The sequence below is a fragment of the Pseudophryne corroboree genome, chromosome 2 (assembly GCF_028390025.1).
Source record: "Pseudophryne corroboree isolate aPseCor3 chromosome 2, aPseCor3.hap2, whole genome shotgun sequence".
Classification (NCBI taxonomy): Eukaryota; Metazoa; Chordata; class Amphibia; order Anura; family Myobatrachidae; genus Pseudophryne; species Pseudophryne corroboree.
In genome coordinates, this window is record NC_086445.1 from 798,067,927 (window position 1) to 798,080,232 (window position 12,306).

The 12,306-nt window shown below is 45.8% G+C and overlaps 1 protein-coding gene across 6 annotated transcripts in view; it reads left to right on the forward strand.

Annotated features, from left to right (window-relative positions):
• Positions 1 to 12,306, forward strand: part of USP9X (ubiquitin specific peptidase 9 X-linked) — a 500,932-nt gene that overhangs the window by 470,075 nt on the left and 18,551 nt on the right. For all 6 annotated transcript variants that reach the window (XM_063955597.1, XM_063955592.1, XM_063955595.1 and 3 more), the window contains exon 41: positions 11,787 to 11,875. In XM_063955597.1, coding sequence (XP_063811667.1) covers positions 11,787 to 11,875 — 89 coding nt within the window. The remainder of the gene's footprint in view (positions 1 to 11,786; positions 11,876 to 12,306) is intronic.

Below are 12,306 nucleotides of genomic sequence, written 5' to 3' on the forward strand. Positions count from 1 at the left end.
CTCTTAGGAGATCTGATTCTTTTTGTCCTTTTTGGTTTTCACAAACGTAGCTGGCCTGCGAATAAGCTCCTACTACTATCAAGGCCCATTCTACTGGGTCTGTTGGACCTTCTTGGGCAGCCTACCGTAGCGCTTCCCTAGAACAATTGTGCAAGGCGGCTACGTGGTCCTCAATGACCACGTTCATCAGGGTCTATGCCTTTGATACTTCCGCCTCCCAGGATGCTTCCTTTGGACGCCGGGTTCTTGTGCCCGCTACAGTGTGTCCCCTCCCATGAAGAACTACTTTAGGACATCCCCAATATTGTTCCCTGTGGAACACCAGTGTACCCCGCTGCAGAAAAGGAGATTTATGGTAAGACTTACCATTGTTAAATCTCTTTCTACGAGGTACACTGGATTCCACAGTGCTCCCACCCTGATGCACTTAGCTTCTTTGGATTTGTATTGCATTAGCCGCTGGTACCTTCTCCTGTCGTGAGAATGTGGCTACTAACTACTGTCATCTTTTACCTGCTACTGCATTGGACTGGTTAACAAAACTGAGCTCCAGTGCCTGGTGGCGGGGATATAGAGGAGGCGGTGCATTGCATCCTGGGAACAGTCAAAGCTTTAGCCTGTCGGTGCCTCGGATCAAGATCCAACTTTACACCCCAATGTTATTCCATGTGGAATCCAGTGTACCTCGTAGAAAGAGATTTAACAGTGGTAAGTCTTACCATAAATCTCCTTTTTCCCCTCAAAATTCTAAACACAATACTGTACCCCATAATGACAACGTGAAAAAAGTTTTTGGGGATACTTGCAAATGTATTAAAAATATAAAACTCAAAAAAAAAAATCACATGTACATATGTATTCACAGCCTTTTCCATGAAGCTCAAAATTGAGCTCAGGTGCATCCTGTTTCCACTGATCATCACTGAGATGTTCCTACAGCTTAATTGGAGTCCACTTGTGGTAAATTCAATTGATTGGACATGATTTGGAAATGCACACACCTGTCTTTATAAGGTCCCACACCTGACAGTGCATGTCTGAGCACAAACCAAGCATGAAGTCAAAGGAATTTTCTGTAGACCTCCGAGACGGGATTGTCTCGAGGCACAAATCTGGGGAAGGGTAAAAAAAAATATCTGCTTTGAAGATTCCAATAAGCACAGTGGCCTCCATCCATAAATGGATGACGTTCAGAACCACCAGGACTCTTTCTAGAGCCGGCCGGCCGTCTAAACTGAGCAATCAGGGAAGAAAGGCCCTAGTCAGGGAGGTGACCAAGAACCCGATGGTCACTCTGTTAGAGCTACAGCATTCCTCTGTGGAGAGAGGAGAACCTTCCAGAAGGACAATCATCTCTGCAGCAATCCACCAATCAGGCCTGTATGGTAGAGTGGCCATACGGAATCCACTCCTTAGTAAAATCACATGGCAGCCCGTCTGGAGTTTGCCAAAATGCACCTGAAGGACTCTCAGACCATGAGAAACAAAATTCTCTTGTCTGATGAGACAAAGATTGAACTCTTTGGCGTGAATGCCAAGCGTCATGTTTGGAGGGAACCAGGCACCGCTCATCACCAAGCCAATACCATCCCTACAGTGAAGCATGGTGGTGGCAGCATCATGCTGTGGGGATGTTTTTCAGCGGCAGGAACTGGGAGACTAGTCAGGATAGAGGGAAAGATGAATGCAGCAATGTACAGACATCCTGGATGAAAACCTGCTCCAGAGCACTCTTGACCTCAGACTGGGGAGACTGTTCATCTTTCAGCAGGACAACAACCCTAAGCACACAGCCAAGATATCAAAGGTGTGGCTTCAGGACAACTCTGTGAATGTCCTTGAGTGGCCCAAACTTGAATCCGATTGAACATCTCTGGAGAGATCTGAAAATGGCTGTGCACCGACGCTTCCCATCCAACCTGATGAAGCTTGAGAGGAACTGCAAAGAGGAATGGGCGAAACTGCCCAAAGATAGATGTGCCAAGCTTGTGGCATCATATTCAAAAAGACTTGAGGCTGTAATTTCTGCCAAAGGTGCATCAACAAAGTATTGAGCAAAGGCTGTGAATACTTGTGTACATGTGATTTCTTAGTTTTTTATTTTTAATAAATTTGCAAAAGTCTCGAACTTTTTTCACGTTGTCATTATGGGGTATTACAACCGTGAAAAATGTATTGAGGTACCTCTATGCGCTGATGTATTGCAGCCTGAGAAATATATTGGATATGGACTCACAACAGTTCCATACAAAAGAATATACCAAGAAAACAAAAACCAAATATTGAGCTCAGGCGCTCACAAAAGCATATATACACTTCCCTTAAATTCTTAAGTGAGATGGATCTGGGGGTTCTTCCTTTCAGTTTTCACGATATGTCCACATACATGAAAAAGAACACAAACACACCCCAAGATCCTTGTGTATTATTGTGAGGTGATATTGGTAATCACTCTCTAACTATTTCCATAGGACAGTTTGAATATAACGGGGAAGTCCCCCTTCCAAAACACTTACAACAATGCAAAGGAAACGTGCGTATAAATTCAAAATCTTCCCACCCAGGTGGGGAGGCCTGCATCTGGACTGTACTTACCCTCGTAGGATTTGGAGGAGATCAGATTAACAGGGCCCCGTTTTTTCTGTACACATCTATTCACCCCTGCCTACCTGGATATGATCACAACTGCTTTTATTTGATGTTTGTTTGTTATTAAAATAACTTTTTATACTTCAACATCTTCTCCGATATATTACTTTTGGAGAATATTTGCGTGGCCTAGAAATAAGGAGTGGAAAAGAAAGACCCACCTTATATGCATGTTATATATCAGCAAACTGTGAGTGTCATACGTAAGGGGCAACCTCGATATCTCTTGTTCACGTGGTGACAAATTGCCTATCCACAGATTTTGAATTTATATGCACGTTTCCTTTGCACTGTTGTAAGTGTTTTGGAAGGGGGACTTCCCCGTTATATTCAAACTGTCCTATGGAAATAGTTAGAGAGTGATTACCAATATCACCTCACAATAATACACAAGGATCTTGGGGTGTGTTTGTGTTCTTTTTCATGTATGTGGACATATCGTGAAAACTGAAAGGAAGAACCCCCAGATCCATCTCACTTAAGAATTTAAGAGAAGTGTATATATGCTTTTGTGAGCGCCTGAGCTCAATATTTGGTTTATGTTTTATTATGGGGTATTGTGTGTAGAATTTTGAGGGGAAAAATTAATTTATTCCATTATGGAATAAGGCTGTAACATAACAAAATGTGGAAAGAGTGAAGCGCTGTGAACACTTTCCGGATGCACTGTATGTATCAAAGTTTGCAGAAAGATAAAGTGCCAACCAATCAGGTCCTATCTGCCATGTTACAAGCTATGTTTAAAAAAAATTACAGGAGCTGATTGGTTAGTACTTTTTCAAATTTATTTCTCTCCATGTTTTGATACATATACCCTTCAAGCTGACATTCCCACATTGCAGTATCATTAGAAAATGTGGCCGATATAAGTGCTTTGTGTAGATGCAAGCCTTGTGAGTGAAGGCTCTCCCAAGCTGGAGCAGAAAAATTCTGTGCAGGCTTACAAACTGATGTTATAGATTGGTCTTATCACAATTCCATTACAGCTGGTTTGGGACATTTTACAGGTGGTTTGGGTTGTTTTTTTTTTTTTGGGGGGGGGGGGGGGGGGTAGTCTCTTGATTGGGTGTTTCATTTTTTGGGGGTTCTCTTATGGAGGGAGGTTTTGTGTGTGTCATACTTGCCTGTTAGAAAACTAGTTTGAGGTAGATTATAGTGAGTAGCAGTATGCATCGTTGTGGGGGCGTGTCATGCTCTGCCAAAGTGGTGTGTCTAACTCTACCTGTAGGCGTATCTGTTGCCACTTGGATTTGTCCTGCAGTGAGGGGGGTGAAAACTATAGTATTAAGATGAAGATATGGCTGCTGCCCCTAGATAGATGTTTTGGGAATTAGGGGAACATTTACTAGGCAGTGATAAGAGCGGAGAAGTGAGCCAGTGGAGAAATTTCCCCATCAACCAATCAGCAGCTCTGTGTCATTTTATAGTATGCAAATTATAGATGTTACTTCAGTGCTGATTGGTTGCTATGTGCAACTTCTCCACTGGCTCACTTCTCCGCTCTTATCACTGCTTAGTAAATGCACCCAATAATTACATTCCTTAGCAGCCATATAATCCTAAATACAAACTGTGTATTGGATAATGGTCTTATAATTCCAGAATGACATTGCCCATTCAGTTAGCTTGCACGACAGAATAAATGACCCAAAAGTAGATATCTGACATGTAGTTTGGCAAGAATTTTTTTTTTTTTTTTTTGCTGCAGATAGGATCCTTATCACATACTTTGTTAAAAGGCACTTTTTTTTCATTTAATGTTAATAAATATTTATTGTGTAAATTAGTTAATATTTGATGCTCACTGTATGGGTAAAGAAATACTGTGCCCATCAGACTCCACTCTTCATAGGACCCCAAAGAGCAATTATACATCCTTGGTAGCCTCATATACCTCCATATATCTCCATTAAAAACTTCATATGTTCTATTAAAAGGCTCGTATATCTCCACTATTCACAGCATGTTGTGGTAGAATGTGTAAAGCACATATACTAAACTTTTCAAATGCTTCTAAGAAACACACAAACTAAATAAGTCAAATTCTCCCGAGTTCCAGAACCAACTAATATTTTTTTTTTAACATATAGGCCACCTTATGCTTAGGGTGAGAAGAGGCTGACGCTGCCACACAGTGCAAGCCACTTGGGCTCAGACTCTGGAGCCTGCTGGGTGAGGCAGCCACCAGAACCCCACATTAAGTACACAGATGTCACATGTTGTGACGTTCTCTCCTCCAGGCCCTACTCCCTGTCGCATCTAAACGCATGCATGCTGAATCTGGATTCCTGACAGGGCAGGGGAATCAGTATTTTAATGAACTTTCCTGAGCAGCGTTAAGGCCTATACACACGGTGCGATTTTGAGCTGAAAGCAGCTCACTTTTGGTGTGTAGAGCTGCTTTCAGCTCAAATCCGCCCAGTGTGTATGCCCCAGCGATGAGCGCTGATGCGCGCTCCCGCTTCATCACCGGCGGCAGCCGGTATCACCAGCAGATGAACGGCGGGGTGAACGGCTTTCCATAGCGACCTGCTATGGAAAGCCGTTCACCCCCGCTGACCTCTCTGGGCAGGGGGGGAAACAGCTCAGTGTATATGCACTGAGCGATTTTCAGCCCAGCGATCATCGCTGTGCATACACGGTGGGCAAAAACGCCCAGTGTGTATGCACCTTTACACTCTACACTGTTCTGGAAGCCTCCTACACGATGCGGGAAGATAGGGAAATATGCCCCTTACACATACAGTGCCTACCTAACATGCACTGCCCATTAACCACACAGTGTCCAGGATAAGCACAACTCCCATGCCCACACAGTGCCCAGCATAAACCCCCAAAACCCATGGTGCCAGGCATTAGTAGATAGATAGATAGATAGATAGATAGATAGAGATAGATGGATAATTAATATACACACACACTAGTAGCAGAGAGATCTGTCCTTGCTGCAGGAGGGCGGCAGGCAATGTTGCCAAAGTCATCTAGGAGTCCATAATACTGGACTCTTCTGTCATATGCTCTCCCCCGCCAGCAGCATCTGCATCTAGACTCTGAACATTCAGGTTATACCCATGTAAACCATATGTCATGCGGTGTCCTGTCATTAGGGTGAGACACCATTGCTTCACGGTAGGGGAATACGGGGCTTTTACTTACTTTCTGGGGCAGCGGGAGGCAATACCCTGACCTGGGAGAGTAGGCAAGTATGGTGTGTGTGTGAGTGTGCTGTTTGGTTTTTTTAAATAATCTATATTTCGCTGATGTGTTTACAAAATATATTTTTCATGTATTTTTCAAGTATGCATACTTTCCTTGAATAAGCTAGGATATGAAGGTTTACAACCCATTCTATTTTCATAGTACTGTTCTTACTTTAATATGTTTAAAATGTGTGGCCTGATCTTACGGTGAAATAGTTGTGGCATGGAGAGGTCAGGGGTGATTTCTGGATTTCAGGGCTCATTTAAAGGTAACAGGAGCATTTTGTGCTCCAAATCTACAAAGAGAATGCACATAAAAATTGTTGAGTCAGATGCTTATTTGTTTTTCCATTTTAAAAATGAAATAGGATATTCTTTTCTCTGACGTCCTAGTGGATGCTGGGAACTCCGTAAGGACCATGGGGAATAGCGGCTCCGCAGGAGACTGGGCACAACTAAGAAAGATTTAGGACTACCTGGTGTGCACTGGCTCCTCCCTCTATGCCCCTCCTCCAGACCTCAGTTAGAATTTTGTGCCCGGCCGAGCTGGATGCACACTAGGGGCTCTCCTGAGCTTCTAGAAAAGAAAGTATAAATTAGTTTTTTTATTTTCAGTGAGATCTGCTGGCAACAGACTCACTGCTACGAGGGACCGAGGGGAGAGAAGCGAACCTACCTGCTTGCAGCTAGCTTGGGCTTCTAGGCTACTGGACACCATTAGCTCCAGAGGGATCGGACACAGGCCCAGCCTCGGTTGTCCGGTCCCGGAGCCGCGCCGCCGTCCCCCTTGCAGAGCCAGAAGCAAGAAGACGTTCCTGGAAACCGGCGGCAGAAGACTTCGGTCTTCATTAAGGTAGCGCACAGCACTGCAGCTGTGCGCCATTGCTCCCCATGCACACCACACACTCCGGTCACTGATGGGTGCTGGGGGGGGGGGGGGGGCGCCCTGGGCTGTAATAAGAGTACCTTACTTGGCAGATTACCACATAATATAGTCATTAAGACTATATATGTGTAAAATCCCCTGCCATAACTTTCCATAAAAAAGCGGGAGAAGTCCGCCGAAAAAGGGGCGGAGCTATCTCCCTCAGCACACTGGCGCCATTTTCCCTCACCGCTCCGCTGGAAGGACGCTCCCCAGGCTCTCCCCTGCAGTTTCCAGACTCCATAGGGTAAAAAAGAGAGGGGGGGCACTAAATTTAGGCGCAATCTGTGTAATATTAGCAGCTATAGGGGAAAAATCACTGTGTGTAGTGTGAATCCCTGCTTTATACAGCGCTCTGGTGTGTGCTGGCTTACACTCTCTCTGTCTCCCCAAAGGACTTTGTGGGGTCCTGTCCTCAGTCAGAGCATTCCCTGTGTGTGTGCGGTGTGTCGGTACGGCTGTGTCGACATGGTTGATGAGGAGGCTTATGTGGAGGCGGAGCAGGTGTCGATAAATGTGATGTCACCCCCTGCGGGGTCGACACCTGAATGGATGGACATGTGGAAGGAATTACGTGACAGTGTCAACTCCTTACATAAAAGGTTTGACGACATAGCAGATGTGGGACAGCCGGCTTCTCAGCTCGTGCCTGCCCAGGCGTCTCAAAAGCCATCAGGGGCTCTAAAACGCCCACTACCTCAGATGGCAGACACAGATGTCGACACGGATACTGACTCCAGTGTCGACGACGATGAGACTAGTGTACATTCCAATAGAGCCACTCGTTATATGATTACGGCAATGAAAAATGTGTTGCACATTTTTGATATTACCCCAGGTACCACAAAAAAGGGTATTATGTTTGGGGAGAAAAAGCTACCAGTGGTTTTTCCCCCATCTGATGAATTAAATGAAGTGTGTGAAGAAGCGTGGGCTTCCCCCGATAAGAAACTGGTAATTTCTAAAAAGTTACTAATGGCGTACCCTTTCCCGCCAGAGGACAGGTCACGTTGGGAGACATCCCCTAGGGTGGATAAAGCGCTCACACGTCTGTCAAAAAAGGTGGCACTACCGTCTCCGGACACGGCCGCCCTAAAGGAGCCTGCGGATAGAAAGCAGGAGGCTATCCTGAAGTCTGTATATACACACTCAGGAATTATACTGAGACCGGCTATTGCTTCAGCATGGATGTGCAGTGCTGCAGCTGCGTGGTCAGATTCCCTGTCGGAAAACATTGATACCCTAGACAGGGACACTATATTGCTAACCGTAGAGCATATTAAAGACGCTGTCTTATACATGAGAGATGCACAGAGGGATATTTGCCGGCTGGCATCTAAAATAAACGCAATGTCCATTTCTGCTAGGAGAGGATTGTGGACTCGGCAGTGGACAGGAGATGCAGATTCTAAAAGGCACATGGAAGTTTTGCCTTACAAGGGTGAGGAGTTGTTTGGGGATGGTCTCTCGGACCTCGTTTCCACAGCGACAGCTGGGAAGTCAGCATTTTTACCCCATGTTCCCTCACAGCCAAAGAAAGCACCGTATTATCCGGTACAGTCCTTTCGGCCCCAGAAAGGCAAGCGGGTTAGAGGCGCGTCCTTTCTGCCCAGAGGCAGAGGTAGAGGGAAAAAGCTGCAACATACAGCCAGTTCCCAGGAACAAAAGTCCTCCCCCGCTTCCTCTAAACACGGAACAGAAAAAAGTGTTTCTCCCGGAGGAGAAGGCCAAGGAGTTGTCATCTCTAGTCAGAGACCTCCTAAAACCAAAACAGGTGTCGGTGCACCATTGCACGCGAGTCCTGGGAAAGATGGTGGCTTCTTACGAAGCAATTCCTTTCGGAAGGTTCCATGCAAGGATCTTTCAGTGGGATCTGTTGGACAAGTGGTCCGGATCGCATCTTCAGATGCATCGGCTGATAACCCGGTCTCCAAGGACCAGGGTGTCGCTGTAGTGGTGGCTGCAGAGTGCTCATCTTCTAGAGGGCCGCAGATTCGGCATACAGGGCTGGGTCCTGGTGACCACGAATGCCAGCCTTCGAGGTTGGGGGGCAGTCACACAGGGAAGAAACTTCCAAGGACTATGGACAAGTCAGGAGACTTCCCTACACATAAATATTCTGGAACTAAGGGCCATTTACAATGCCCTAAGTCAGGCAAGACCCCTGCTTCAACACCAGCCGGTGCTGATCCAGTCAAACAACATCACGGCGGTCGCCCATGTAAACCGACAGGGCGGCACAAGAAGCAGGATGGAGATGGCAGAAGCCACAAGGATTCTCCGATGGGCGGAAAATCACGTGATAGCACTGTCAGCAGTGTTCATTCCGGGAGTGGACAACTGGGAAGCAGACTTCCTCAGCAGGCACGACCTCCACCCGGGAGAGTGGGGACTTCATCCAGAAGTCTTCAAGCTGATTGTAAATCGCTGGGAATGGCCACAGGTGGACATGATGGCGTCCCGCCTCAACAAAAAGCTAAAAAAATATTGCGCCAGGTCAAGGGACTCTCAGGCGATAGCTGTGGACGCTCTAGTGACACCGTGGGTGTACCAGTCGGTTTATGTGTTCCCTCCTCTGCCTCTCATACCCAAGGTACTGAGAATAATAAGAAGGAGAGGAGTAAGAACTATACTTGTGGTTCCGGATTGGCCAAGAAGAGCTTGGTACCCAGAACTTCAAGAAATTATCTCAGAGGACCCATGGCCTCTGCCGCTCAGACAGGACCTGCTGCTGCAGGGACCCTATCTGTTCCAAGACTTACCGCGGCTGCGTTTGACGGCATGGCGGTTAAACGCCGGATCCTGAAGGAAAAGGGCATTCCGGAGGAAGGCATCCCTACGCTGATTAAAGCTAGGAAGGAGGTGACCGCAAACCATTATCACCGCATATGGCGAAAATATGTTGCGTGGTGTGAGGCCAGAAGGGCCCCAACGGAAGAATTTCAGCTGGGTCGATTTCTGCACTTCCTACAGTCAGGAGTGACTATGGGCCTAAAATTGGGTTCCATTAAGGTCCAGATTTCGGCTCTGTCGATTTTCTTCCAAAAAGAACTGGCTTCACTGCCTGAAGTTCAGATGTTTGTTAAAGGAGTGCTGCATATTCAGCCCCCTTTTGTGCCTCCAGTGGCACCTTGGGATCTCAACGTGGTGTTGAATTTCCTTAAGTCACATTGGTTTGAGCCACTTAAAACCGTGGAACTAAAATATCTCACGTGGAAAGTGGTCATGCTGTTGGCCTTGGCTTCGGCCAGGCGTGTGTCAGAATTGGCGGCTTTGTCATGTAAAAGCCCTTATCTGATTTTCCATATGGATCGGGCGGAATTGAGGACTCGTCCCCAATTTCTTACTAAGGTGGTATCAGCTTTTAATTTGAACCAACCTATTGTGGTGCCTGCGGCTACTAAGGACTTGGAGGATTCCAAGTTGCTGGACGTAGTCAGAGCCCTGAAAATCTATGTTTCCAGGACGGCTGGAGTCAGGAAAACGGACTCGCTATTTATCCTGTATGCGCCCAACAAGCTGGGTGCTCCTGCTTCAAAGCAGTCTATTGCTCGCTGGATCTGTAAAACGATTCAACTTGCACATTCTGCGGCTGTACTGCCGCATCCTAAATCTGTAAAAGCCCATTCCACAAGGAAAGTGGGCTCTTCTTGGGCGGCTGCCCGAGGGGTCTCGGCTTTACAACTTTGCCGAGCTGCTACTTGGTCGGGTTCAAACACATTTGCTAAATTCTACAAGTTTGATACCCTGGCTGAGGAGGACCTTGAGTTTGCTCATTCGGTGCTGCAGAGTCATCCGCACTCTCCCGCCCGTTTGGGAGCTTTGGTATAATCCCCATGGTCCTTACGGAGTTCCCAGCATCCACTAGGACGTCAGAGAAAATAAGATTTTACTCACCGGTAAATCTATTTCTCGTAGTCCGTAGTGGATGCTGGGCGCCCATCCCAAGTGCGGATTGTCTGCAATACTTGTATATAGTTATTGCCTAACTAAAGGGTTATTGTTATGAGCCATCTGTTCGTGAGGCTCAGTTGTTATTCATACTGTTAACTGGGTATAGTATCACGAGTTGTACGGTGTGATCGGTGTGGCTGGTATGAGTCTTACCCGGGATTCCAAAATCCTTTCCTTATTGTGTCAGCTCTTCCGGGCACAGTTTCCTAACTGAGGTCTGGAGGAGGGGCATAGAGGGAGGAGCCAGTGCACACCAGGTAGTCCTAAATCTTTCTTAGTTGTGCCCAGTCTCCTGCGGAGCCGCTATTCCCCATGGTCCTTACGGAGTTCCCAGCATCCACTACGGACTACGAGAAATAGATTTACCGGTGAGTAAAATCTTATTTTCTGCAGTAGTCAAAAAGGAAATGGATCACTGCAACTTTATAAAATATAGCCTCAACACTAATGACTTGAGTAGTGTTCATTCTAGCACCCTGAACCTAATCAGTGAGCAGGGCATATTTTACTTTTGAAGGGCAAATTTTTATACGTGATGTATCGCTACAGTGGCTGCAGCGATACATCATGTCTAAAATTTTGCACTTCAAAGTAAAATATGCCTTCCTTACTAATTAGGTGCAGGGTGCTAAAATGAACAGTACATGAGTGCTATCAGCTTGGGGGGTTCAGCATGTGGCCAGATAGTACTGCTGGTATTATTCTGCCAGTCCTTCCATATCTGCCTCCTGAACTGTGTATTTGTGGATGCTTCCAAATCAGTAGTGCCAAAATTGCATGATTATGCCCTTACTATACTCGACCTGCTCTTGGCCACCTCCATTCCACTCCTTCAAGCGTAGGAGTCTGTGTTCTACATATGGTCATAAGCATTTTTGCTGTGCACATGCAGAATTTAAATGTCTCTTGCTCAGAAAAAAATTAACCTTTCAACCCCTAGATGTGCCTTCTAGGGTGTGATCTGATTTGTGTCCAGTGTAGAATGTCGAGAGGTTTGTAATCTTTGGGATTTGTGGATTAAGTTTTCTTCACTACAATTTCATTTTTTTTTTCTATAGGTTGCATATTCTTACACTTATGAGCTTAGGCCCTACTTGGATCTCTTGCTCCAGATCTTGTTGATTGAGGACTCTTGGCAGACCCATAGGTGGGTGTTTTTATCCTTTACTTCAATGTAGTCCGACAAATGTGTACAGTTTTAACAAAAAAATGTTACATACACTTTATATATAAGGTAAAATTGGTTTATTCTAAAAAGAAAAGAAAAGAAAAAAAGTGTTTAGATTAAAGACGTTGGTTATACAAGTATTCACCCCTTCAGAAGTTAAATTGAGCTGCAGTGTCAGCTGTGAATCTATTAGAGTATGCTTTGCTACCTCTTCTATTCTGTCAAGTTGGATGGGTACAGGCTGCCCACCCCTCTTTCCACCTCATTCATCCAATCTGGAAATGGTTTGCTGGAACTGTCTGAAAGGAACTGGCAGTTAATACAAACTTCAGTTTAAAACAGAAGCTCCTCTCCTCTTCAACCCCTGACCTCTCCTCTGTAACCCCTGATCTTAAGTATTTTTTAAGGGT